The sequence below is a fragment of the Plasmodium vivax genome, chromosome 11, assembly GCF_000002415.2.
Source record: "Plasmodium vivax chromosome 11, whole genome shotgun sequence".
Lineage (NCBI taxonomy): Eukaryota > Apicomplexa > Aconoidasida > Haemosporida > Plasmodiidae > Plasmodium > Plasmodium vivax.
The window spans coordinates 1530959-1558158 of record NC_009916.1 but is presented as its reverse complement, the minus strand read 5'-3'; the positions used below and the strand labels follow the sequence as shown (position 1 = coordinate 1558158).

Here is a 27200-nt window from a genome sequence, read left to right as displayed (position 1 = left end):
TTTTGCCATCAGACTGTCTGGTCTTTCCACATTTTGCAGTTCCCCAAGTATGGCCTTTACAAAATTTAAATTTTATTTGAACGGAACTGATGAGAATATTATGGCAAGAATTTTGTTACAGCGTAACGTTCATTTGTTAAATGCGAAAAGGCTAAGCGGAATATTTTCGTATGATAGTACACATTGCTGCGCATGTTTTTTATTGCAGACGTTTAAATGCAAACAGCTTTATTTCCTTTTGCATTTAAGCACCTTGCGTCAAAGCGTAGTTTCTTTCTTCCTGTGTGTAGTAGGAAGGAAGGTTTGGGGCTACTACAAAGCTAAATCTTACAACAAAAACAAAACAAAACAAAACAAAGCAAAACAAAGAAAAACATACGCGAATAGGAGAGGAATGGAAATACAAGCAGCAGCACGTATGCACATGTGCGCACATTTTTCTTCCCCAACGCTCACGTGGTATAGGAGGGCGTAACATAGTTGTTACACAAAACACTTTTACGGTGAGAAAGAGGCCACGCAAGGTTAAGGTAGTTGGAACAAACAGTTTTTACTCTTCCGTTTCGCGAATTTGCATTTGTTGGTAACTGCACACACGCATAAATATATATTTATTTACGTGTGTACGTATGTACGTATAAAGCACACCTGCGCGTGCACGCTAAGAACGCCCTAGTAAACACTTTTGGAAGGCGAGGTAGCCAGTGTGGCGCTTTTAACAGCCTGCTCCGCCTTCGACTCGATGCTCCGTATTACATGCTTTATATTTCTTCTCTCCATGGAATGCAACTTGTGTATAAAATAGCCATTCAAAAACGAAAACGCAGAAAAGATGTACAGGAAAACGACATTCGACAGGGTTATATTTTTTAACACATCATTAGATTTTAAGCTTTTAAAACCGGCAATGTCTTCTAAAATAGCTATATTTAAAAAAATTGCAACACAGAGGTCAATAAAGCCATTTAGTAAGTAGCCGTGGTAATTGGCATCCAACAGCGAAAAGAAGGTACACGATATGGAAACAATTTGAATTAAGTAGACGCTATTGTTACCAAAGAGAAGATACGTTATAAAATAAATTAATTGTAGACCAATAAATCCTATATAAAATTCTCGCATTATTCTTAGCAGCTTCCTAATATTTAAAATGTGTTTACTATTTACTACTTTTAGTAACTTCTCTTTACTTTTGCTAACCTGTACAACAGACAGCATGTCACTTTGGTTCTTATTTTTAAAATCTTCATATGACATATTTATATTCAGTTTTTCATCTATCGAGTATTCAGAATCTGTTGTGGTTATTTCTGATGTTGCGTAATTCTCGTTTGGTTTTCCGTTTATGTATTTTTTTTTTTTGTGTAACAGATCGTTCAGTGAATGGTACGTATTAATTTCGGGTATATCTTTTAGTGATGTCTGGATGGATCCCTTTGCGCCATACACATTATCATCATCGTAGTTACTTACGACTTGATCATTTCCCTTTGTGTTAGCTATCTCACATTTTTCATTCCCCATTTCGTCACCCTGCGTTTCTTCTCTTACATTTTCGTGTAAGCTTTCAATGGACAAGGAGTTGGACAAATTCAAATAATCACGTTCCTTTTGCGTGAGGTATTCCTTTGCTGACGATTTTGATTCGTTCGTGTTGAGCAAGTCTGCAGGCAGCTTTGCATCACGCGCGTAGGGCTGTTCATCTAGATATAAATTTAGATCTACACTTGCGCTTACACCTTTTAATTTGCACTTTTGTTCACTTTTGTATGTACCTCCATTTGTATCCCTTTCATGTTCATATTTATCTGATTCTCTGCCTCGTTCTCTACCGCCCGCCCTTTTCCCTTTTACCATTCCCTTTGCGTTTTGCTTTTCATCGGAGGAATCACCACCATTTTTGCAACTGTGACGTTCCTTGTTCAGGTGCGAAGCGTTAAACGTTTCCTCATCGTAGTAAAAATTTGCGTCCCTTTCTGGGGCTTCATTTCTTGGAAGCTGTTCCAAGTCCTTCTGCGTCTTTTTCTCCTTACTGTGATGGCGCTGCTGCTTCGGTTGTGCACCCCTATCGCTATGTTTTATTTCCCTCAATTTTGCGTCCTTCTCATTTTGGTGGTTTATTTTTTTGTCCACGTTACTGCCTTTAGTTTGGTACGTGGGAATCAAATTAGATGAGGACACATCTGAGGTGTTATTTGAAAAGTTCGAATTTGAAAAGTTTAGATTGCCTTTTCTCTTGTCTGAAATTTTGTTCATATTAAAATAAAAGTTGCCTTCATCACTTTCTTTTAGGACGTCACTTTCGTCTTCAATTGACAATTTTTTTAGCGTCTTTGCGTAGATGTCATATATTGTATGTTTCTCGATTTTATGATTAGAGTTGTGTCTTTTTATTTTTTCGTTTATTGCATTTTTGATGCTGCTGGAGGATTCCGAGTTGTTGTTTTCTTTTTCGTGGTAGAGAATTAGAGAGGTGATTTGCGGGAAAACGGGCGTGTCGTACAAATTGCTGTTTTGCGCGTTCACTGCGTTTGGCGTGTTCATCACGTTTGGCGCGTTCATCGAGCTCACGTCATTTTGCGGCAATTTTTCCTTCCCCTTATTTTTGCTAAGAATCCTTTTGTTCTTCTTCGTGCCTTTGTCTGACTGCGGGTTTAAGCTTACCATGTCATTTTCTACATCGTTGACATTTTTTAGCTTTACCTTACTTTTGGTGTGCTTCCTCGTTTTGGACTTTTCATGATGAAATTCTTTTAACTTAATTTCGTTTAGGACTCTGTCAAAATCGTTGCTGTTGTTTATGTTGAGGGAGAAGTCATCGATTTCCGTGTCATTGCTTTTGCTTGCGCTTTTCACCATCGTTGCAGTTGTGTTGTTCCCAAAAGAAGAAGGGGGGGGGGGACAAAATAAAGGGCAAATTATCGACGTAACAAAGGAGCGCGGAAGCTGATACGCTTCGTAATACGCATACAATTTTAAAAAAATTTAGACAAAAGTGTGAAGGAAAAAATTCGCTTGTACAAAAAAATACTTTCCTCTTTTTGCATAAATAAAAATGGCCGAAAGTGCTCTCTTCTTGGTTTTGTTTAAGAGCAAATTGGTGAGATTACCGTTTTGAAATATTAGCATTTTTTTTTTTTTTTTTTTTTCTTTTAGCACGTGTGTACGTGTGCAGGGGGTGGGAAAAAAAGGTACACTTTCGCATACGCGTCCGCACATGCGCAAATTCGCATTGCATATGTACACATGCGACCATGCACAAATGGCCCAGCGGTGTAACTGCGAACCTCCAAAAAAAAGAAAGCGCGAAAAATCAGCACAAGTTGTCAGCAACACGAGGCAGATCTGAATAAATGCTTTGCGCAGTAAAAGGGGGAAGAAAATTCAGTGCCGTCGGAACTTTCACGTGGGTTTCCCCTTCGCAGCCGTGTTTTTCAGGGCGTACTGTATGTATACGCGCATACGCACATGCGCATACGCAAATGCCACATGCACATGCATGTATTCGTGAACGAAATTCTCCCGCGCGTGTTTATTCCCACAATTCGCAATTTCAATCTAGGCCTGCTTGCGCAATTTGCGCACATGCTAAACGAACCAGGGAAGCAGACCAGAGGAACGCAACATTCTTACGTAAATTGTGCATGGCCACACGCACACCCCATCACCCACGTGTTTTTAAAAAATTCTCCAATTTGTTTGCTACTCAGCTGTACACACAATAGCCGCTCAACTGCGATTAAGTTTTTCTTTTTATTTTTTCTCGCGTGAAAAAAAAAATTCGATTGAAGGGACGCATACTGCGGGGGAGTATTCTCACCACTGAGGCGATAAAACAGGAGCCAACTGCGCAGGGGCTTGGCGCACAACCGTTAACGAACACATACACTCCTTTGCTTTCATTCGCACATTTAAGGCTTCGGAACAACCTCCTTTTCCACACGGACATTTCCCTTTCATTCGTTAAGCGGCATATAATTTATCGTTTCTTTTTTTGTCAAGTTTTGCGTTAATACACATTTTAACCGTTTATGATTAAAAAAAAAAAAAAAAAAAAAAAAGGAAAAGCACAGTTCGTAGGGGAGCGAAATGAAAAGGGACAAATTGCTAATCAGCAAATACGCAACTGTGCAAGAATAAAGGGGTGGAAAAAGTTTTTCTCTTTGAAAGGAATTCCACCCTCCTCTCTCTCGATAAAATTTCCATTCATGTTGTCATGCCAAGAAAAAGGAGAGCACCATCCGCAGATCCGTTAAAGTCCCAATTTAGTTCGTCGCCAGTGTCTTCTTTTCGTGTTATATCTAAAAAGGAGGAGGGGGGGGGAGAAAACGGGAATAGCAGTGATGGTACTACTCATGATGGTGACCAGTACGCACACGTTTCACAACTGCCGCTTGCACGCTGTCCTATTGAAAAAATAAAGTAGGCTTTTTTGCGTTACCTAATTTTGGTGTCCTTTCTCAGTCTGTACCAGTGGGGCACTGGCCTATTCTTCTTTCTGCATTTTCCCAATTTTTGCTTAAGTCTGAAGCTTTTAATGGATCCCTGCAAGGGGCAACAGTGGGTAGGTGCATAAGCAGATATATTCACATGGGGGAGAAATATATGAAGGGGCCCCTACACGCATACGTACAACGAGGAACATGCTGCTGTGGCCGCGCTGCAGCACCCCCTCATTTCTGCGGCGTTCATTTTAAGTAGTCACCCATCGTTGCGCGCGGCGCGCAGTACAAGTACTACACAGATGTACATCCGTAGGTACATATATATATACATACATACATACATACGTATGAATACACGCCACGTGGGGTTGCCGCTTTCCCCTCTGGAATGCTCCCACTTACCATTTTGAAAAACGCGCGCGGGGGACGTACTAATTAATTTGTGCGACCTCTACTCAGGAGGGTCAACAGTTGGCATAAAAAAAATAAAAAAAACCTAAATATGCAGCTTAGCTTATCTGCGATTTGCGTGAAAGGCTATATATGTTTCAAGAAAGTAAAATAAAAAAATTTCGCAAAAATTGTTGCAGGTATTCCTTTTTTTTTCATTCACATAACATGTTAAGAAAAAAAATAAATAAATAAATATCCCATACGGGCGAGAAAAAAAAAGAGCAAAATGAAACTCAATAATGAGTGGGAAAAACGCCATGCCATATTAGCGTAGCATAAAGAGTTGCCCCCCGAAAAAAAAAAAAAAGAAACGAAGCGTAACGTAAGGTAATGTAACGTAACGTAGCGAAGGAACGCTTTTTCCCCCCGAGGAAAAAGCAGCCCCTACGCCTCTAACAACGCGCCGCGTTTGCCTCGCCGTCAGCCTCCCCTCTGAAATGTGGTGCGCGTATGCTATACAAGCAAAAAAAAAAATATGCTTTGTATGTATGACGTATGCAACACCCGTTTATGCGTATTTTTTTTGCGTCGTCGCTCTGGATGACTAGCCACATTTTTTCTTCTCGCTTTTGTTTCCCAAGTTGTGAAAACGCACTCTTCGTAGGGTAAGGTCATCCGGGGCAGAGAGGGGGTAAATCCTTCTGTGGGTGCGAAAAATCGCCGCGGCATAAATGAGAAAAGTACAGCTCAGCCACGCACTTTCCCTTTTGCTATGTTACTTGGCGCAAAAATATGCCCTTTTTTAAAAAGTGAATCCCTCTAAGATGAGAGTAACTCGTTCATTACACGTTTTACGCGAAATGATGAAAAAAGGGGAAAAAATAAATTTGCATCATTAATCGATAAAAAAACTTAACTGTTCGCCTCTCCCCCCGTTTGCGTTCCCATTCCGTGTTATTATTTACCCCCTTAAAGGACCACTTCGCACTTTTCTTTATCATTTAGCAGTTTTAACTGCCACGAAAGGAGATGTTTAAGCAACCTCATGCGGTCAAATTGGAAACACTACTTATGTGCTGGGTTATTCCTTTTTTTTTTTTTTTTCCCATTTTATTTTGTGTCAACATGTTAGGCCCATACGTATAGCCAGCACCTGTTGTACGCGTAACGCACACAATGCATACAGTGCCTACTCGGGCAGAGCGCACACGTACAGATTGATCGAGGAACCGCCTCTCCTTCTCTTTTTCATTTTTTTCCACAAAGGTGAAACGTTCAGAATGGGGAAAACATCCCTTTTTTCCTTTTCGCATAGATTGGGAAGGTGCTTCCTCCCGTCCTCCTCTTTGCCTTCCCAAGCCAGCTATACATTTATGTACCCCCCAAAAAGGGAACACTTTTTTATGGGGGGTAGCCCCTTTGGGAGATTATACATTTAAATGTCGGCACCGCTGTTTTGGCGGAGTGAAACAAGAGGGGGAAAGCGCTTTCCGGTTGTGAAATGAAAGCGGAACAAAAAAGGGTTAAGGGGGAGAAAAAAAAATGGTAAAAAAAACAGGGTAAACCAGGTTGGCGTGGTAGAAAGGCCGCAAGCACCGCGATGCATCCCGCTCACACCACTTTTCCAACCTGAATTTAGAAACACCTCAAAAAATGACCAACCGAGTAACGACTGGGACGGCCTAAAAAATGAACTCATAAAAGCTATTCAAAAATTCGTGAAGGTCTGGGCAGTTGGCGCGGGTGGTTATCAAAAACTTCTTTTCGGTGTTCTCGAAGCCCTGCGAAACGGCATACCCGATGGGTGCCACGAAAAGTGGAGACACATAATGGGCATGTTGCTGAGGTAAGAATGTGAAGCGCACACACAGGCATGTGTATAACGCGCCTTTATATGTTTTTCCTTTTTTTTTTTCGCTCTTTTTTTTCTTACACTTGCATCCTCGTGCAGTTCGATGACCCCCTTGAACGCCTTCGCCGTGGAAACGTGCAACTTGATAATTTCGCCGCGATACGAGGACAGCATGCTTTGCAGAGGGGGGGGGAGAAAAGCGGTTGGCGGTTACATGGGTTTACGGTTAAATGGGTTTGCGGTTAAATGGGTTTGCGGTTACATGGGCAGAGCAACCGTACGTTGCTGCGCTATTGGTGGACAGGCCGGGGATGGGCCCCCATCCCAAGGCGGCACGCATATTTTTATCTTTATCTTTATTTTTTCCTTCATTTTTTCCTTCATTTTTTCCTCCATTTTTCCTCCATTTTTTCCTTCATTTTTATCGCCCTACCTGAAATTGCTGCTACTCCTATACATGTTAAAAACTGGCGAAGAGCACAGAGAGACGGAGTCCAGCGTGATGTCGAAATTCCCCTTGACCAGGGTGTCCAGTTCCCTCTTCGTGGTTTCACTTGTTATGAACGAGGTTTCTAGCCGTAGGACGCTGCGATGGGTGGAAGGGGGTCGGAGGGTCAGCGGTTGAGAGGGGGGCCGGACAAGCCACGCGTCCAACGGCGGCGAATGGGGGGACACGGGCACACTACAACGATGAAGTGAAGGGGGAGGAAAAGGACGCGCGCAGCTTACCCGCCCTGGACATCGCACATTTCGCCGGAGGAGTTCACATGAAAATCGAGCGTGATCACTTTAGGCTTGTCTCCTAGGCGGGAAAAAGGAGAAAAAAATGAGAAAATGTGGGGAAAAATGGAAAAATGCGGGGAAAAAATGGAAAAGCACGCAAAACGAACGCGTACGCTGAGCGCCCCTCGCGCGCAACTTACCCTTCTCGTAAAAAACCTGCTGCAGCATAGTCGACCGGACAACTTTAACGATTTTTAATTTCCTGTTTTTCGCGCAACTCCCGTCCAGGGTGCCGGCTAGGTAACTCCATATTGCCTCGAATTCTTCCCGATTAATCTTTCTACAAGCACTGAAGTTTATTTGGTCTCCATCAGCACACTTCACTTTTTTTATTCTCTGGTACACCACCTCGAGCTCGTCTATCACCTTCTGGTTCAAAACGAGCGTCAGCTTTTGCGGCTTGTTCGGGTGCTCTGCCCTAAAATTGTGCACTTCCAGGACATTGCTTCTTTTTCCACTCGCGGTTTCGGTTCGGGGTGTCGCGTCTCCGTCCGCTCGCTCGTCTGCAATTTTGTCCTCACGTCCGGCATCCCCACTGCCGCCATTCTCATTACAGCCATTCTCAATGGCCTCCTCCCCCATGAGGGTGCCATCATCTCCGCTGACCTCGTTGACCTCGCTGACCTCGCTGACCTCGCTCACCTCGCTGACCTCGAGAACGGAATTTTCTTCCACGTCGAACGCGCGGCCTCCACTTTCCGCCACTCTCCCAGGCGCACAATGCATAGTGCCCTCCTCATGCTGTTCCTCGCCATCCCGATTCTCCTCATCCAGTTCGCTTGTAGTGCTACCACCTTCCTCAAACCCCTTCGCCTTTTCACCCCCCTCTTTCTGTTCTTCAAAAATGTTGTAGGCTCTATTGGTTACGTGGAATTTCTCCCCCTCCTCTAAATTATACACGGAGAGAATGACATTTTGACTGCCCCTCGCGTCATTCGTAAAGGCGGTGCTGCTATCGCCCTGTCCCGTCTGCGTCAGGCATGCCACGTCCTCCTCTTTAGCCTCTTCACCATATGCCGCTCCTTTTCCATCTCCCAGGTGATCCCCCCCGCTGCCGAAATACAGCTCGTCACAGTTCACCTTACTAATATCGTCCAGCCGTATCCTATCGTACGCGATGTTCCCCTCGAGGGCGCATCTGCGCGCTGCCCCTTGTTCCGTCTGGTGTGATTCGTTCGCCGCATCGAATTTCCCATCAGCATCACCGCTCGGGCTGCTCTCCTCCCGGCTGCCCGCCCTGCCCTCACGCACCTCATTCGAACTGCCTACAGGTTCGCTAAACATTTCTTCTATGGTGGAATAAATACTACGGCCACAGTCCTTGGCGCTTGGGTGTCCATCCCTTTTGTCACTGACCCAGTTGGCACTCTGGCTAGCCAAAATGGCATTATCCACACCTACCACGGTGGCGTTTTCCCCATTTTGCGGGCCCTTCGCTTTTCCCAATTCATTGTACTTGGTAATGGTCTCCTCTATGTTTTTGAGCGACATGGCAATGCTCATCTCGGTGATACTCTGCTCATCCTTTGCATCATTTACACTGGGGTTATTCATCAGGCTGGGCTTCTCCTCCGCAGAGGTGAGGTCCTCCGCTTGGTGGTTGCCCCTATCAACTCCGCTGCTTCGGTGGGAATCACCGACTACACACTTGTCATTTGGCTTGCTGAAATGGGTTCCCCATTGAGATGTCCCCCCGGGGGGGGGAGCAGTGCACCCTGCGCCGGAGGCGGCCACGGCTGCTGCGGATGCCCCGTTAGTACTTCCTTCCCCTGACTGCTCATTCTGAACATTTGGACCTTCGTGCTTGAAACTGCCTGCGCCCTTCGGCGCGCCCGCCACTCTGCTGCTGCTCTCTGACCCCCCTGCCACTGCATCCACGTGGGCTACGCGCTGCTCATCAGCACTCTGCTGGTTGTACTTCCTACCAGCGCCACCGCCCGGTGTACTATAACCCTCGCTGGCAATTCTACACTCATTAGATGCTTCCACATAGGCCGCGTTTTTTTCCCCTGCACCGTCCCCAATCGTGGTGTCTTCCTCGTCAGCAATTTCAATGCACGACTGTCCGTTGGGCATGTACCTCGTACTGTTGTCACATTCACCCGTAGAGTCACTGCCCTTATGTAGCTTCGAACTCCAATAGGGATCATTCCTACTGTTCATTTCCATCTGGGGGGCCTTCAATGCTGTCTCATTATTGGATGACCCCGAGGAAAAGTTCACTTGGTCACTCTTCTTCTTCCTTGCCTTCTTGGGACTAGCCAACACATCCGCAGCATTCATCTGTTCTTCATTCGATTTGGCTACACCATCGGCTTTTTTTCTCTTGTAGGATCCTTTCGCATATATAGATTTCATCTCTTGACTGTTCTGTCGCATTGCCATATTGGCTAGCTGTACATCCCGGTCGATGAGGCCATTCCCATTACCGTTATAGGTGAGGACTTCCTCGCCATTTTTACCATACACTTTGTAATCGAGACCGTTCTTCCTATTCGCACCTGCGCTGCCCAGCGCATTCGCTCCGCCCATCGACATGGGGCTGTCTTCAAACAGAATGGCACCTACAGCTGTCGACTTGGACGACTTCTGCTTCGACTTTGACTTCGACTCCGCCTTCGACTCCACCCGCGACTTCTTCACCTTGGCAACATCCTGCAGATGCAAATTCCTACCTATGCTGTAGAGCAAACTGTTTGGGCTCTCCAAATTGATTCCCCCGGAGGAGGCAGTGGAGGGCATAATGCCTGGCCCATTCCCAGGATGACTCAAATTGCCACCCTTGCTAAGTACATTCTGCATGGAGTAATTCATCCCCATGCCATTTGCTGCCCCATTATTTTTCACCTCCAACTGTCCCTGCATCACACCAACTGCGTTATTCTTCCCGTTGCTCTCCTTCACCATTCTGCTATACCCACCGGAGGGGGAGGACCCCGTGGAGGACCCAACAGCGGCAGTGTTGCTTCCCTTCATCGGGAAGTTACTCCCAGGCTTATACGCCACATTCATGCCGTCCTTGTACAGCTGGCTATTTGTGCCACTACCGACGGGGCCACCACTCCTGCTAATATAGTAACCACCCTTCGGGTTGTTGCTCCCCCCCATTGAATTGCCGCTCCCCCCCTTGGGGTTGCCCTCCATGCCGATTAGTCCCCCCACCCCATCCATGTTCATACTATTCATTAGCATATTAAAATTATTATTAATGTTGATGATATTTTTTAAGTTGATGGGATTCTTCTTGTCGTTGGAGGGGGAGACGACGTCCACTGCCTGATTGAACCCGTGCTGCCCAAGTCCGCTTTTGCCATTTTCGGGCAGACCTTCATACGAATTGGGGAAACTTCCACTGTTGGGTTGGTTAAGATTCACTCCGGGGTAGTTTCCACCAGCATGGGGACTCACCCCCCCGTGGTCTCCATACGAATAGTTCGCCACATTTCCGTTGTCCCTACTGCCATACACATATTTATTCGCATCATTTGAAGCGGCGTACTTACCGGTGTATAGCTCCCCATGGGGGTGGAGGTTACTTCCAACATGTATGCTCTTCACGCTCGGATCGACTTGGCCGCCCAGCACGTTCATATTAAAATTACTGCCAATACCACCACTTCGGACGCTTCCGCCGTACCCATCGCTGACCCCGGCGTGCTGCATCGTCGCCTGCCCGTAGTTCGCGGCGCCCTTGCTGTACATCCTGCCCACGTCTTGCGCCCGCAGGTTTTCCTTCTCCGCGGGGAACGCTCCATTAGCTCCATTCACCGCATTCACCATAGCCACGTGGTTGGGGCTGCTCAACCCACTGGTGGCACCGCCGCGGGAGCCCATCAAACCGACCCCGCCATTCACCTCAGACGTGTTCACCCGATTTGTGCTGTGCATGCCTGGCAAGTTGTTGGTACCCCTGTGCATGGCCTTCACCGCTTCGCTATCGCCACTGCTGCTAACGAGGTTGCCAGCCTGCATCACCTTGTTCAGCTGGGTGGTGCCCCTTTTCGAGCTAGCCATTATACCACTGCCACTGTGCATCTCATTAAAATCATTGAAGTCATTGAAATTTTTTTTTTTCCCCATATAGGGAAACTCATTTTTATCCAAGTGGGGAGGAGACCCCCTACCACCCCCCATGGGCGAACCTAACAGCTCACCCTTTTGGCCCAAATGTGCCTCTAAATTTTCTTTATTCATTATGTAGTCTCTACTTAAATGATTTGTGTTCACCTCTGCTGGGTAGCCATTCTGCCCGTTGTCTTCCGGTAGGCCTCCATTTCTGTTCATCCCCATTATCTGACTGTTCAGTGTCGACTCGTTCATCATTAGGTGGTTCGAGCCCACACCACCACTTGCGCCGTTTTGGGCATACCTATTATGTACCTGGTCGTTCATGCTGCCACCCGGACTCATTACATTCGCAGTTGCGTGCTTCATTTTCACGGGGCTCCTCACGGCAGTCTGGTTGGGAGCATCTTGGAAATGGTTGTACATGGAAGTGGTCACGCTGGTCATGCCATTCATATTGGTCATGCCGCTTACACTGTTCATGCCGCTTACACTGTTCATGCCGCTTACACTGTTCATGCCGCTTACACTGTTCATGCCGCTTACACTGTTCATGCCGCTTACACTGTTCATGCCGCTTACACTGTTCATGCCGCTTACACTGTTCATGCCGCTTACACTGTTCATGCCGCTTACACTGTTCACGCCGCCCACACCGCCCACACCGCTCATACCGCTGGCCCCCTTCCCCATCAGGCCCAACTGGGCAATGCTGCTCGTGGCCACTAAGCTGCGCGAGCCTGAGCCGTTAAACTTGTCCGCGTTTCCGTAGGGGCTCGCCGCGCCTGAGTCCAGCACCCCTCTTCTCTGCATGGCCAAGCCCTTTCTTGCGTCGCCTGGGTTCAGGTTGTTCCCCTTGGCTATCATTTTTAGCAGATCGTAGTTGGCGCCGCTTCCATGCACGCCGCTCCCAGTAACGGCGCTCCCATTGCCGCCCCCCCCATTCGCGTGGTAATAACTGGGCAGCGTGCCACTGCGCTTCCCGGCCGCGGCTTCCCCCGCGTACACGCTGTTACCGCCATAGGCACTGCCATAGCTACTGCCACCTCCGCCGCTGTTGGCCAGGGAGAACTTCACAGAGTCGGTGAAATGCTCCGGAGAGTCCACCTTTGAAGCACTTCTGTTCACTTCACCCATTGGAGGCACCCCCCCTATGGGAGGCACATCCCCCCCGCTGGCTGGGCCAAAAACATTCTTCTTAAAACTGTTGATGTTGGCCAGGTTGACATTCTTCATGCCATTTATCCCGCTGGATAAATTGATGGATATATTGTTGTTAATTTTTTGTGTGATGTGATTGTTGTGGACGATTTGCAAGTTATTGGTGATGTGGTTGGTCATGCTGTTTGAGAGGGTGTTGGTCAGGTTGTTCGTGAGGTGATCAATTTCGTTCGCAGTGTTGGTCAGCGCGCTGTTCAGGCTGTTCACCTGCCCGTTGGGCCCACTCACAGAAGCAGTCACGGGGGCATTCACGGGATCATTCATCGGGGCACTCATCGGGGCAGTGCCCATTCCGCTGCTCCCCCCATGACCACCTGCGTACATACCAGCTGAGCCCTTGACCGCCCCGCCACTCATGGGGTACTCCCCTCCTTTGGGCGAATACAAATTCGATGTGTTCGCCTTGGAACCGTAAAATGCCTTTTTCGCATTGTAGCTCCCGTTTGTGCCGTGCGCTGGGGATGAAATGCCCTTGGCGGATTCGTTCATCTTCTGCGCACTTAAACTGCTACTGTGAGTGGTACCACTGCTGAAGGTGCCACTGCTGAGGGCGCCACTGCCGAGGGCGCTACTACCGTTAAGGTACTCACTGCCGCTTAGAAATTTGCTTCCATTTAGGGAACCGCTTTCAGGGTAGGATCCTCCTTTCGCCGCGTCGGCGCTGTTGTTGTTGACCTTGCCGTAGGGATTAAAGTGGGTCGCTTGGCCGTTGCTCGCCATGACGTTGCTCGCCAGGCCGCCGCTCACCATGGCGCCGCCAACCGAACCGGGGTGCACACCGGTCATGCCGCTGTTGACCTCTTTCATGGAATGCGGCTGGTGGTAGCCACCCATGTTATTCACTTGCACGTCGTGCTTGTTAGTTCCGTTCGCCGGGTAGCTGCTCGACTGAATCATGTTCATATTTTTCATCACGTTAAACTGCTGGTTCGCCTTTTTGGCGGACACGTTGGACATGTCACTTGGGATGGCGGTGCCGTGGCTGCTGATGTGAGCGGTACCATGGCCGCTTGAATGACCGCTTGCATGACCGCTTCCATACGCGCTACCCTGCACATTCGCGTAACTGCCGGGGTGCCCCGCTCGCAGCCCGCCACCTAAGTGGCCACTGCTCCCATTAAAAAAGGCGTCACCGCCCTCACCGCTCTTATCGTCGTTCCTTGCGTTCATTACCAACTCAGCATTGTCCCTCGCAAAAGTGCTGCTCAAGTTGCCGTGGACGTGGCTGTGGTAACTGCTCATCACATTTCCATTCGCGAAATTCGCATGATTCGCGTAACTCGCATGGTTGTCGCTGGCGTGCCCACCACCGCTGCTACCGCTGGTCGGGTCGTTGGCATTCCCCCTGGTGAAGTTTCCTATCTTTTGGGGGACCTGCGCGGAACCATGTAGGCCACTGGGGAAATTGCTCGCGGGGGTGCTTCCTGCACCGTAGAGGCCGCTCCCACTTCCAACCCCGCTACCGCTCCCACCACCGTTTTGCATCGTCCAGGAGCTACCCGTTTGGTTGATCAGGTTGGAGCCGCCCGCACTGAAGCTGTTCTCGATGTTACTACTTCCGGGGAGAGCTCCTCCCGTGTGATTGCTTAACAAATTCGACTGGTGAGCTGCGGCGTCAAGTGTAGAGCCGTGTGTGCTACTACCCTCCATCACTTGCTTGCCGTGATCCGCTGCGCTGCTAAAATTTGGCACACTGGTGTAGGGGCCTACTCCGCTGCCACTGCCAATGCCGCTTCCACTACCAATACAGCTGCCACTGCCAATGCCGCTGCCACTGCCAATGCCGCTGCCACTGCCAATGCCGCTGCCACTACCAATGCCGCTTCCACTGCCAATACCGCTCACCGCCACATAACCGTCGGCGCCTTTCCGCGGGTCGACAAACTTAACACCGTTCTTATTCACACTAGAAAAAGATAGTGCACTAGTCTCGCTCCCTCGAAAATTGCCTTGCACCTTACTGTAGTCACTTAACACCTCGATGTTATTCAATATGGGACCCCCCTGCTGTGGAACATCCACCATCATCTCCACCTTGCCACTTGCACTTACTACTTTGTTAATGCTCTGCAAAATGTGTTCAGATTTTTTGCCACTCATGTTTAGCCCCACACTGCTGTTGTTATTCTGCTGGGGGGTCAGGTTGCCCTTATATTGGCTGCTCCTGCATGCACCGCTGCTAACAGCGCGGCTGTGGCTGTTCCCGCCGGGGTCGTTGGCCCCGCCAGCGCAACTTGCACCAAGGTTGCCATGGCCATTACCACCACCACCACCACTTCCGCCGTAATTTTTGCTAACGTAACTACCATCGTAGTTATTCACCGCGACTTGGTAATTGCCTCCCGATGCTCTTGCGCTTTCTTCCCCCATTTTTCCACCTTCACCGTTCATAATATTGGCATAGGGAAAAGCGTTACTCCCTGCAACCGTGCTGTTGCCCTTCCCCAAGTCGTAACTTCCATTCCAGGCATTCATTTGGCTACTCACCATGGCACCCTGATTTTGTTGTGTGCCCTTTGCCATGCCGTTTGGGTGTCCTTGGGCGCCGCTGTTCGACGCGCAAATATTTGCTCCACCCATTCCGGGCACATTTGGGGTTAAAAAATTGTCGTGCGGGCGGTAAGGCACCCCCGCCATGCCAGGGCTATTCCCGCTCGACATGCCAGAGCTATTCCCGTTCGCCATACCAGAGCCATTCCCGTTCGCCATGCCGTTACTACTACTCGGGCAGTAACCCTTCTGTGCACTCAACATTTGGTGCTCCTGGTTGAGCGGAGAGTTTTGCTGCAAACTGTAGTTGCACAAATTGGCATTCTTCTGCTCAGGGTTAACGTTGTGCGCGTTGTTGCTCGCGCGGGGGGGTGACTGCACAGTTGGCGGCACGTTTGGAAGCACATTTGGCCGCACATTTGACTGCACACTTGACTGCAAATGTGATTGCAAATGTGGCTGCAATTTTTGCTGCATTTTTTGCTGCGCAACTTGGTGCCCACTTGACTGCAAACTGCCCGGGCCGCAGTTCGCCGCCTGCGCCACGTTTCCGCTGGGGCTACTCGCGCTGTCAAAATTTGTTCTGCCCACAAGAAGTTTCGCCTGACATAAAAGCTGTTCCCCATCCGTTACATACGACGGGTGGCCATTATTCAGTGCGATGTGCATGCCGCTCGCGCTGTGTGTGCTGCCCAGGGAGTTCCCGCTCGGCCAGTTCGCTTTATTTTCGTTCGCCCTGCTATCGTAGCTGCTATCGTAATTGGCGTCATAATTTGCCTCATAATTTGCGTCATAATTGGTGTTATATTTGGCGTCATAACGGCCCGCATAATTGCCCCCACAATTGGCGTCATAATTAGCTCCATAACTGCCCGCATAATCGCCCGCGCTGCCGCTGGGGTGCTGGCCGGGCGGAACACTCTGATGACTCATCATTTTTTGGTTGGCCGGTAAATTATACTCGTGGCCATTCGCGCTTTGTCCCATGAAACTGTTCTGACCGCGTTCATAATTTGTTACGTTTGGGGATGATGCTGGCACATTTACGTTGCAGCCGTTGTTGGGGATGCCGCTCGGGCTGCCGCTCGACGTGACGCTCACGCAGAAGTTGCTCATTTTCACTTGGTCGTGCATGTTCACGTCGACGTCGAGCGTCCTTAGGCAAGTGGTTTTTCCCCGCGCCTGCTTCACTGCGCGCTCCATAATACACGCCCCTGTGTGTATACGTGTGGCTGTAAATATGCGTATGTGTAGCTGTAAATATGCTTATGTGTAGCTATAAATATACGTACGTGTAGCTACAAATATGCGTACGTGCGCATGTATGTACAGGTGACCCATTCGCGGGTATTTCTCCGCACACGTACTCACAACTGTGCTTTTTTTTTTTTTTTTCTTGCAACACAGTGGCCGCTAAACCATGCACGAAATGTTAACAAATGTTTGTGATCGAGGGGGAAAATCAATTTGGACGGCTAAGGAGGGATACGTTGCGGGCACACGCTCGTACTTATCTGTACGTACTCGTACGTTGTGTGTGTGCATGCATGCATACGGGGGTAACACTTGGGCGGCGACAATTTGGTTTCTACTTACAAGTTGTTGGCTCCCAGGGGTGTTTCTGCCACTATAGAGGTGTAACTGACGGACGGCGAGGGAGCCTGTACACTTGCGTGTGCACGTGTGCGAATGTGTTTACAGGGATGACCTGCACACGTACATACGTACACACGTGCACGCTTGCACATGCGCATCCCTGCGCGTGACGAGATCGTGGCAAACCTCTTGTAACGCAGGTCGAGTGGGTATCTGCGTGCAGGCACTTCCACGATTACTTTTGGTTTCTCCTAAATGAACGTTACTGGCGTGCACAGTGTGCAGGCTTGACGTATTCTTAAATGAACAAACGTGTGAATGCATCGAGTGGGTGCACGGACATGCGAGTATCTACCCAGACTGGAACGCACAGATATGCTGAGCGATGCAGGTGATGTCCATAAAAAAGCGGCCTTAAAAATGGACACGCGGGGATGAAGCTGGGGTTGCGCATGGATATCACCCACAATGAGAGGGTGGGGGTACAAAGAGAATGCAGTAAAACAGGGGAGGTGGGGAAAAAAAAAGGAGGAATGCAGGATGAACACATGAACAAAGGTTACACAGGGGTGAAAACTCGACACGGCGACGACCGTGCAAAAGCGCAGTGGTGACGGTCTCAAAAAAAGGGACACATTCACACCCGTCACATACATTTAAATGCTAAGGCATATTTCTACCGAACATTTCGGAAAAAAAAAAAAAAAAAAATATGCATTCCTGTACGAATTTTTTTTTTTTTTTTTTTCTTACCACAATTAGGTGTGCATATACATAACAGCTTAAATACTTTTGGACGCACAAAAAGGGAAAAAATACACAAAAAAAAAAAAAAAAAATTGAAAAATGTTACGCATTTATATAAACATTTGGTACACTCACATGGGGGAAGGAGAAAAAATGAATATGAAAACAAAAAAAACGAAAAACAAAATACACATGTTTTTTTTTTTTTTTTTTTTTTTTTTTCTCCCCCTTATGACTCTTAAATCTCAATCACATTCAAAAATAGACCCCTGGGTATGGTGAAGTATGCAAATAAGCATTTTCCACGTTTGTTTTGTTCCTTCACCTTGCACTGTCGCGTACACCTTTCCTCGAATTGGGCTTGAACGCGTAAAATTTGCCAGCAGTAGGCAAAGAAATCTGCGTCGTTCGTAAGCTGAAGGACGCGTGAAAGGTAGCATAAAAAAAAAGTCGCGCAAACTGTAGCGCAATAAGTCGCGTACGTGGAAACAAAAAAAAAAAAAAAATGCAACAGTGGTGGAAGAACAATGGAACAAGGGAGGAACAAAAATGGAACAAAAGATGGAGAACAAGCGTGTAACAAAAGAAACGGCAAAAAGGAGGGGCTGGCTGCGCATAAGGGAAAATTGTGGAAAGGGGAAAACTCAGCAGGGATGGAACTGTGACGAAAAAAAGGAGGAACGAAAAAAAGCAAAGGAGGAAGGGATGCAGGCACGAAAAAAAGAAAAAGGGGAAGCATACGACGAAAAGGAGTACGACGAAGAGGCGTACGACGAAGAGGCGTGCAACGAAAAGGCGTACAACGAAAAGGCGTACAACGAAAAGGCGTACAACGAAAAGGCGTACAACGAAAAAGCGTACAACGAAAAAGCGTAGGAACGAAAAAACGTATGAACAAGGAAGGGTGAAAAAAAAAAAATTAAACATTAAACATTAAAAAAAAAAAAATAGCTTGAAAAATGCTAAATAAAAAAAAATGAACAAAAAAATTATGAACAGGGTGAGGAAAATGGAAAAAAATTATGACCTGTACATAATTTTTTTTTTTTTTTTTTATTAGCAAAAGGCTTTCACAATTTCCACGTATGGCTGACTTGGCGATTGTGTATGTACGCATGAAGGTACGCATATGCATACGTACTTACTGTGCTCATCCGTATGTACTGTACGCGTGTAACGTATGCGAAAAGGTGTAAACAAGGTGCTGCTTCCGCTACATGAACGTAGCGCAAAAATTTGGGAGAAGCAGCGCATACTCAGGCTGGTCGCGCACGAGAAGGGAAAATTATCATAAACTATTCGTAAAAAGCATGTAAAAAAAAAAAATAATAATAATAAAAATCTCCCACACGTGTTTGACGTTTGCTTACACTTAATAACGTTCCACTGAATGTGCGCGTAGTGTGTCACCTGGCATACATGCACATACCTAGCAGGCATGCATACACATTCGCTCGTATGTATGCCCAATGAAGCAGCCGCAATTCGCTCTAAGCAGTAAACGCAAACTTAGCAGCAAAGCAACCGTTGCGCAGCTGCTTCAGCAGGAATCTCAATCCAAAAGGTATGTTCAAAAGGGTGAGAAGCAGAAGAAAAAAAAAAAAAAAAATAAATAATTAAGTAAAATAAAAGGGAAAAAAAAAGAAAAGAAAGAAGCAGTTATTCGTAAAATGTAAATCTTCTGTATGTATCAATGTTGGGCATCACAGTGTAATATAATTTTTTTTAAAAGTAGAGCTCCGTGTTTTTCTTCTTTTTTTTTCCCCACCTATCACTGAAGAGGGGGATTTTTTTCAATATATTTTTTTGTGTAGTGAAAAAAAAAAAGAAACATACGCTTATGTATATGCACATGTATATTCATGCATACGAACGTGCATACGTACTGTGGGGGCTGAAAGGTCGCCGATAGGGCGTTGTTCGCAAATGCACAGGTGGTAATTCTCGTTGCAGGGTTTTTTTTAAAACCACATGAGTGGACTGTGCAGAGGGCCTGCGGCGAACGCGCAGAAAGGGTAAGCGGCTATCTTGGCACACTTCGAAATGTGCGTGCACATATATACACTCGTGCATTCACTCATATAGAGGCTGCATACATGGTAAGTACACGCTATGCACATGTGTACATTTGTTTACGTACGCACGTATGATGTGTGATCATATACACTGAGTGTGCGCGGCTCACGGGTGCTTATTTTGCAAAATTGGAACACCAGCTGTGTCAAATTGGTGTGTTTAAAAAGGTGTGGCCTCTTTGGTGAAAAGGGGGATGCATAAGTGTAGGGGCATGTTGGCGGTCTTCGCCTTGTAGATGTCGCCACATCGCAGTGGCGGATACACTGCACGTGCGTCACGAATGGTGCCCCTGCGTAAAAACGTAAGTTCACCCAGAAGTGGTAACAAAGCGCCCTTGGAGGGAGACACCCAAGAAGAGGTTACACAATGAAGGCGGATCCACCGCTTCGTATGCAGACGAACTACCGCTCCTTCGCGTATCACTTGCTCAGCAGTTGCTTCTACGAAGGTTAGGAGGCTCCCTCGAGGTGATGACACTTTCACACCATTCGATGAAAAAAAAAAATAAATATATGTAAGCACCTCACGTATGCTCACAGTGTACTTAACAAAGTTAACAAGAAAGGGGTGTACAATTAAAACACTCCACGTTTGGCGAAACACACGTTTGATAATGGTGGTTCATTTAAAAGAAAGGCGGGATTTACTTATGTGTAGTTGGGGATACATGGCACAAGGGTGTTCCCTTTCAGCGCTTTGCACATTCTTTTTCCCTACATGTGCTGATCGTTGCTGCTATTATTTTGGGAACATTCGTTTGTTTTGCTTGTCGTAGTGTGACTGTTCGTTTGGTTTGTTTTTGGCGGTAAAATTGGCCGTAAAATTGGCCGTAAAATTGGCTGCAAATGTAGCTGTAAAATTACGTTTCAGCTTCAGCACCATTTCAGCGTCAGTTTAATTTTAATTTTTTGCGCTACCGTGCACGCTTCTCCTTTTAAAGCTCACTGCAAATTTTGTAGAACACCATTTCGGCACCCGCTCATGTGTACCCCGCTCATGTGTACCCCGTTCATGTGTACCCCGTTCATGTGTACCCCGTTCATGTGTATCCCGTTCATGTGTATCCCGTTCATGTGTATCCCGTTCATGTGTATCCCGTTCATGTGTATCCCGTTCATGTGTATCCCGTTCATGTGTATCCCGTTCATGTGTATCCCGTTCATGTGTACGCCTTTTTTGTGTACCCATTTTGCGTCCCCCTGTTTGTACCCCGTTATGTTTACCCCCTTTTTGTAGCTCTCCTTTTTTTTCCCCAAAGTCTAAATGGGACAAACACCCACATGAAAAGAAGAGCTCCAAAAATTTCACCTGTTTCTCGTGACAAACACGTGCATGCCAATATACACATATAAAAATGCCTACGCGACCATGTCCTGCACAACTCCCTCCTTAGACACTGCCTCCTTCGCAGCTAACTTTCTTTGCGCAACCACCACGTATGTAAGTGATCACACATACGACGTTTTTACATTTACCTTTACCTTTTATCGCTTTTTTTTTTTTTTTTTTTTTTTTCTCCCCACTTTGACCAACCACACCTAGCTCACATTTTATGTGACGCTGTTCCAAAATTGTTCCCCCCGTTGCTAAAATGCTCCTCGAGGGAAAACCTGAATGTACATTTTGAGTGAGCACAAGTGAACGCCATTTTTTTTTTGGGGGGGGGGTAGAAGTACAGCGCGGTTTTTTAGGCCACTTCGTCGGGGGGTGTACTTCCCCCGCAGTGTTAAAAGTGCGCATTTATGTGTACATACGTATGTATGTATGGCGATTTTTTTTTTGCAAAATTAACCCTAACTCTGAGGATTTCCCCCTTCGCGAACTTCCACCGTTCGAGGATTTCCCCCCTCGCTGGGGAACACAACTGCATACCCGCTGAGAGAGAAAAAACAAATCACAGTTCCTCCAAACTGACTGGCGAGTGCACATCCGGTAGGGATGGGAAAAGAAATCGTGGCCTCTTATCAACGCGATGCGATGCCCCCTTTTTTGACCACGGACACCTACGGGGGTGTACCCCGTTCGACTGCGTTCCGCCGGAACTCGTATTCGCATCAACCCTACGTTTCCACAGCGTGGGTAGGCTCAACACTGCTACATGCGCGGGTAGATATTCCTGCGTGGCACGATTGGAAGTTCCCTTTGCAGCCCCCTGGTGGAGGGGAAAGTCCGCCTGCACGGGAACATCTCAGCCTTTTTTTTTTTTTTTTTTTGATTTATCTTTCGTTCGAAAGGTATACGAAAGGGTGACTCATCAGCTTTTTAGTGTGCGTGCTCAGGTTAAAATTCACATTGGGGTGAAGTTCCCCCAATTCAGCTGCTACTTTCTACATGGCACATCCCGTTCGAGGTGTCCGCCCATTTTTATGCATCTCCGCGTAGGCGTACATTTTCGCAAAGTTGGTAAACACCAAAATGGTGCCTTTTAAACGTACAGCGAAAATTTCCACCCCACAACTTCTTTCGTTAACGGTAAGAGCGCCCCTTTTGGTGCGAAGGAAGAGCAACGCGTCAGCATCGCGAGGTATACACTGTGGCTATATCTGGGAAAAAAAAAAAAAAAAAAAAAAAAAAATCTACCCCGTCGGAGGTATAAACGTGAGTAGGTATAATGCATATGCTACAACACAAGAGAGAGGTTTCCATGGAGAGAACAGCAATCCCATTTTCGCGCGTTCCGCAAATATTCCCCACTTCTGCTTGGCCAGTTGATTGACGAGGGAAGGGCACCAACCCCACTGGGTTCACTTCACGCGGGATTCAACTTGCATTTCAGTAGCCCCCTTCTGCGCAAAAAAGGGAAAAAAAAAAAATAAGTTCCTTCCTCTTCATATGCGAAGGAAGAACATTGAAGGGGATCACCCAAACGGAGGTCCACACAAATTGCATGTACAGGTTGCTCCAAAAGGGGGGGAAAGAGGCACATATGCGGGGGAGAGATACGCATATTATGTGCAACGCTGCCGAGTGGAAAGACCCTTTTGCTTGCCACTAACCTGGGTAGTTACGCATTTTTGGTGAACTTTGCTCTGGTCCCGCTTTGGCAACGGTGTTTTGTTTAGTAGCCATTTGCCCGCTGCACGTTCACCCATCAGTGGGCACTTCATCATCTCCTTTTTTTTTTGCGTGAGTGGCTCGGTTGGCCCTCGCTCCGCGTGTCTCCCACCTGTGCAACCACTGCTGCAAAAACAAATAACTTGCTTCCACGCGCCTCTCGACTGAACGTTCTAACACACGCCCTGAGAGGTGCCCCCCCCCCCAGTGTACCATGAGCAAAAGCATCTTCGACCCTTCCCTATACTTTGGCCATGTAGTATCAACGAAGACGAGGGAAGGACACTCATTCGAAGGAGAACTCTACTGCTACGAGACGAACTTAAAATTTATAATCATCAAAGAGGAGGGCAAAAATGGCACAGCCAATTTTTACATTATCAAAACGGATATCATCGTGGACATAGAGATAGTGAGGAGAATAAAAATTCTTTTTGACCCTCTGCCTCAGATTGAGAGGTCCCTCATAGAAAAAATTGAAAAGAAGGCCCTGACAGACTTTGAGAGCGTCAAGGCACGCATCGGCATTGGGGTGACGCAGGAGGCGCAGGAGCTCTTCGACTTTATATGGAAAACGTATGTCCGCTGAGAGGGGCACCCCTAAACCCTAAAAAAGACACATGGAGTAACTCGGTCCTCCTTCACCTTTTCCATCTCCGTCTCCATTTCCTTCTCCTTTTCCATCACCTCCTCCTGTAGGCACCCGGACTGCGCTTGGAGCAACAAAGACATTTTGGTCCTCAACGGAGAAGTCAGGATTAAGCCGCCCTATGGGCCGGACAACTGCGTGGCGAAGAATGAAAACCTCAAGGAGAGGTTCTCCACCGTGGTAGGGGAGGAGAGAAAAGGAGAGAAAGATAGGGAGAAAGAGATAGGGAGAGATAGTGCATTGGTGCATTCTTGCATTCGTGCTTGTGCGTGCTTCTTCCTCCACCTTCCAGATTAACCGCTTTGCCCTGCTCAACTGGGGCAGCGACGCCGTTCCGCATGCCCCCAGGTTGTCGCTGAATTGTGCGAAGCGCTTTTTACCTGACCCAACCGTCATTGAGCGCTACACCCATTTGGCTTCCTCCCCCCAGATCTCGAAGTTTCGCCAGAAGAGGAACATGTCCAATTGGAGCTGAGTCCCTCGCGAGGGAAGCGGTTGCGTCGGGACTTCCACAGAGTGAAGAGCACATATGTATCTGCACAGCAACCACGTGGTGACTCTCCATTTGGACGGCTGTGCATGCAGTTATCACGTGCAAGCGGTTACTTGGGGGGAAAAAAAAAAGAAGAAAAAACGCCGCTTTACCTCTTTACCTCTTTACCACCCCATGTTGGTCTTTTTTTTTTTTCTCTCCATGCGTGCATAGCATACACCGAAGTAATCCCTCAAACCGACGGGGGGCGTTTCAGGGACCGCTCCCCAATGTGCATGCGCGCGGCACACCACTGAAGGAACTCATGTGGAGTTATACCCCACAGCTTTAATTAAAAAAAAAGCTTTCATTTGATAGGCATTCACCTGGGTAGCGAGTTGACTCGTCCACTTAGCTGGGGGCAGAGACCCTTCAGAAGTTGCACAAAGTGGCATCCTCTATAGACTCTTCCGGCCTATGTCTCCTCTGGCTTCGCCAAAATGGGCTTCCTCCTCGGGGCGCTCTTTTTCACCGCTTGGCGCGGTCGCTGCGGGGGCATCGCGAGGTGGCACGGTGGGTGTGAGGCGGCGTCGTAGCGGCGCACTAGTAGAGGTGGTGACCCCTCCATCGCGGCGCACTTGCAGAGGTGGCTCCTTTCTCCCTCTTTTCGCCCTACGCATGGTCAGCTTGAGGTACAGGGCGAACATAATGAACGGGACGAAGACGATGGCCCACTGCAAGGAAGTCGTGAAGGGGAAGGGAAACGATTGCTTTGCGGCACACCTGCGTTTGTTCATCACGTGTGTTTTTCCTCCGCTGGTCTTCCGCTCGTACGGCCCACCTGCACCCAGGCGTTTCGCAGGTAGCTGGCGAAGTAAATCCAGAAGTCGGGCTCGGGCGGCGGATGGGACGCGTAGCCCACTTCGTTCATGCCGGCGCAGCGGGGGGGAGAAGCGAAAGGAGGGCGCGGCGAAGCTGTGCTGAGTTGGAGGCGCTCCCCCAATATGACTCGCCACTAGCACGTTCCACGCTTGCGCAGTGGCCGGCGCTTTATCCGTTCATTCGGTCGGCAATCGTTTGGTCAGCAGTTCATTTGGTCAGCAGTTCATTTGGTCAATAATTCGCTCGGTCATACGTTCATATGTTCATATGTTCATATGTTCATATGTTCATATGTTCATCTTTTTTTTTTTTTTTTTTCCTCCCCGTGGGAGAAACGGCCAGTTGCGCGAAGCCGGGAGTGCCCTGGCTTGACCTGTTCAGGCGACTGGCGCAAGAAAGGGAAGCGGCCGCCATAGCGACGACTTCGCTACACATTAAGGAGGCATTTTACGTCACATTTGCGCCGCGCGCTCGCCGCGCTTGCGATGGGTGGATGAGTTTTTCTCTGTTCCGCAAAAAATGAAAAATTTCTTTCAGCGTTGGGGTGAGGTGGATGGCACGGGGGGGAAAAGGGGCAATGGGGTGGAGCAAGTGGGCGGCAGGGAAAGCTGCCCGGTGGCTGCGAAGCAGCTAAGAAGCTTGACAGCTAGGCAGCAACGCGGCTAAGAAGCTTGACAGCTCCACCGCTCCGTCGCCGCTTCACCGCTCCGTCGCGGCTTGGCCTTGCCCTTGCGCCTGAAGTTATCGTACTTGGGCTTGTAGGCGTGGGGGGCGGGGGTGCCCTGCAGGTTGCTGCTGAGGTTCTTGCACATGTTGATTTGGTGCAGGAAATAGTCTATGAAGATCTTCTGCTGCGCGCGCGTCTTGATGTTGAGGATGTCCATGTCGATGTAGAAGTCGAAGGCGGAGCCGAACACCGACGTGACCACTTCTCCCTTGTAGAGCGGCCCGTCCTTCCAGACCAGCTGCCTCCCGGAGTTCTTAACGCACATGATGTCGGCGGAGACGAGTGCGAGTGCTTCGTCGGGGGAGGGCTCTCCCTTTTGCACTTCCCCCAGGTGGTTCTCCTGGCTAGCGGTGTCCCCCTCCGCAGGCCTCCTCTGCTGGCCGTAATTCATGAGACTGCTCAACTTCCGCAGCTGAATGTTGTGGTACAGCTTCGCGTAGGAGATGAAGTGAAAGGCCTTCTTCTGGTAGGACACGTCCTTCAAAAAGATGTTCAGCTGCGTCGTCATGGGGTCAGAGTTATACGTCTGGTTCTGCACATTTTCGAAGCTAGCCAAAAGTTGGAAGCTAATGTTCGAAAGGGGATCAATAAATTTAGGGGCCACTTTGTAAAACAAATCCGCATAAGCTTGCTCATTGGTTGTTTGCAAAAGGGCATAGAATTTCCCCGAGTAGTTTTCCTTAATGTTCTGCAGGATCGTCTCGTCTAGCCTGGTGTTACTAAGCGAGTGGCATATAATCACAATGAAATACATCTTATCGATGAGCTTATGAATTTGACTCTGCTGGTACCTCTGCTGGTTAGACAAGTGGACCTTCTGCTTGGAGAGGTATATCAAAATTTGGGACAGCACCTTAATGCAGTCATTGTACCTCCTCAGCATGAGGTAGCAGAAGGCGATGTGGTAGAAGACGCTAATATGGCACAGAGTCACCTTCCAGTACAGTGCCTTATGACTCAACTCAATATAAGAAATGATTTTCAACGCTGTGTAGTAGTCCCCCATCAGGACATACACCTTCAGAAGAACGCAGCAAGCGAAGTAGGCAAATTGGTATCTACTGGTCAAATCTTCATTGTTTACGTGAAAAACGTTGTGAACAAATATGGCTCTTTCCTCCTCTGAGAGAGTTACAAATTCTGCCTTCAGCAAAAGACTGTGGAGCACTTCCAACACGATGCTACTCTCAAATACGTCCGAATGTTTTATTAAAAAGTCTATTCCTTCTTTATTTTCTTCTGGCTCTTTCAAAATTTTTAACTTATAATGACACATGGACTGGTACTGGTAAATGTACTCCGAGAGGAAGTCGTAAATCCATACGTTCGGCATGACCAGCACATTGTCGTTTGTATCTCCTGAAGGGTCAGAACAAATGCTCGAAATAAAATTTAATAAGCATTTGTAATTGTCCCAGGAGTTCTTCCTATCTTCCAGCGTCACATCGTTTATTATGAACACATGTCGGTAGTAGAGCTCCTCATACAGAGAGTGAATCAAGTTGTGAAATCGATTCTTCTGCTTGTAAAAGACGTCCACCAGCTTGATGGAGGGCCAGCGGATGTTCTTAAAGTAAATCTCCGAAATGGCGTAGAAGTCCGTGTCGAACAGCTTCTTGATCGCCTCCGCGTTTCGGTGGTACACGAAGTCGTGCAGGTTGATGAGGAACGTCTCCACCTCCTCCTCGAAGCTCACGGGCTTCTCGGCCCCCGCGCCGCCCTCCCCCTCCAGGTACTCCGCCATGGGG

The 27200-nt window shown here is 47.9% G+C and overlaps 6 protein-coding genes and 5 non-coding genes across 11 annotated transcripts, besides 20 other annotated features; 5 read left to right on the top strand and 6 right to left on the bottom strand.

Annotated features, from left to right (window-relative positions):
- Positions 1–672: 672 nt before the first annotated feature.
- On the bottom strand, positions 673–3364 carry PVX_113725 (hypothetical protein, conserved; the record flags this gene model as incomplete). The annotated part of the gene is made up of 1 exon (XM_001616084.1): positions 673–3364. The coding sequence occupies exon 1, from the start codon at positions 2857–2859 to the stop codon at positions 673–675; it is 2187 nt and encodes a 728-aa protein (XP_001616134.1). The 5' UTR covers positions 2860–3364.
- Positions 833–852: a microsatellite.
- Positions 3365–5955: 2591 nt separating the features above from the next.
- Positions 5956–5985: a microsatellite.
- Positions 5986–6455: 470 nt separating this feature from the next.
- Positions 6456–6504: a microsatellite.
- A 736-nt stretch (positions 6505–7240) lies between these two features.
- Positions 7241–16452, bottom strand: PVX_113731 (hypothetical protein; the record flags this gene model as incomplete). Its single annotated transcript, XM_001616085.1, has 3 exons — positions 7241–7262; positions 7420–7492; positions 7614–16452. The coding sequence occupies 3 exons, from the start codon at positions 16450–16452 to the stop codon at positions 7241–7243; spliced, it is 8934 nt and encodes a 2977-aa protein (XP_001616135.1).
- Positions 8516–8578: a microsatellite.
- Positions 8688–8749: a microsatellite.
- Positions 9109–9139: a microsatellite.
- Positions 10740–10765: a microsatellite.
- Positions 11454–11473: a microsatellite.
- Positions 12264–12337, top strand: PVX_113726. Its single transcript has one exon. It is a non-coding gene; the product is annotated as a tRNA-Arg (tRNA).
- PVX_113727 lies at positions 13223–13294 on the bottom strand. Its single transcript has one exon. It is a non-coding gene; the product is annotated as a tRNA-Trp (tRNA).
- Positions 13957–13995: a microsatellite.
- Positions 14100–14173, top strand: PVX_113728. Its single transcript has one exon. It is a non-coding gene; the product is annotated as a tRNA-Arg (tRNA).
- PVX_113729 lies at positions 15682–15753 on the bottom strand. Its single transcript has one exon. It is a non-coding gene; the product is annotated as a tRNA-Cys (tRNA).
- On the top strand, positions 16257–16327 carry PVX_113730. The gene has a single exon. It is a non-coding gene; the product is annotated as a tRNA-Gly (tRNA).
- Positions 16453–17928: 1476 nt separating the features above from the next.
- On the top strand, positions 17929–18499 carry PVX_113735 (hypothetical protein). Its single transcript, XM_001616086.1, is given in 2 exon segments — positions 17929–18387; positions 18403–18499. 2 exon segments carry the CDS (start codon positions 18142–18144, stop codon positions 18466–18468), a joined length of 312 nt encoding a protein of 103 aa, XP_001616136.1. The 5' UTR covers positions 17929–18141; the 3' UTR covers positions 18469–18499.
- Positions 18283–18450: a microsatellite.
- A 2892-nt stretch (positions 18500–21391) lies between the features above and the next one.
- Positions 21392–21449: a microsatellite.
- Positions 21450–22073: 624 nt separating this feature from the next.
- Positions 22074–22094: a microsatellite.
- A 28-nt stretch (positions 22095–22122) lies between these two features.
- Positions 22123–22172: a microsatellite.
- Positions 22173–22254: 82 nt separating this feature from the next.
- On the top strand, positions 22255–24073 carry PVX_113740 (hypothetical protein, conserved). The gene is made up of 3 exons (XM_001616087.1): positions 22255–23298; positions 23422–23551; positions 23802–24073. Exons 1-3 carry the CDS (start codon positions 22937–22939, stop codon positions 23844–23846), a joined length of 537 nt encoding a protein of 178 aa, XP_001616137.1. The 5' UTR covers positions 22255–22936; the 3' UTR covers positions 23847–24073.
- Positions 22883–22977: a microsatellite.
- Positions 23236–23306: a microsatellite.
- Positions 23420–23462: a microsatellite.
- PVX_113745 (hypothetical protein, conserved) lies at positions 23915–25008 on the bottom strand. Its single transcript, XM_001616088.1, has 3 exons — positions 24685–25008; positions 24520–24577; positions 23915–24390 (listed from the first exon to the last, which is right to left on the bottom strand). Exons 1-3 carry the CDS (start codon positions 24772–24774, stop codon positions 24302–24304), a joined length of 237 nt encoding a protein of 78 aa, XP_001616138.1. The 5' UTR covers positions 24775–25008; the 3' UTR covers positions 23915–24301.
- Positions 23977–24021: a microsatellite.
- Positions 24976–24995: a microsatellite.
- A 379-nt stretch (positions 25009–25387) lies between the features above and the next one.
- PVX_113750 (Eukaryotic translation initiation factor 3 subunit 6 interacting protein, putative) lies at positions 25388–27196 on the bottom strand (the record flags this gene model as incomplete). The annotated part of the gene is made up of 1 exon (XM_001616089.1): positions 25388–27196. One exon carries the CDS (start codon positions 27194–27196, stop codon positions 25388–25390), a length of 1809 nt encoding a protein of 602 aa, XP_001616139.1.
- Positions 26407–26430: a microsatellite.
- Positions 26813–26837: a microsatellite.
- Positions 27197–27200: the final 4 nt, after the last annotated feature.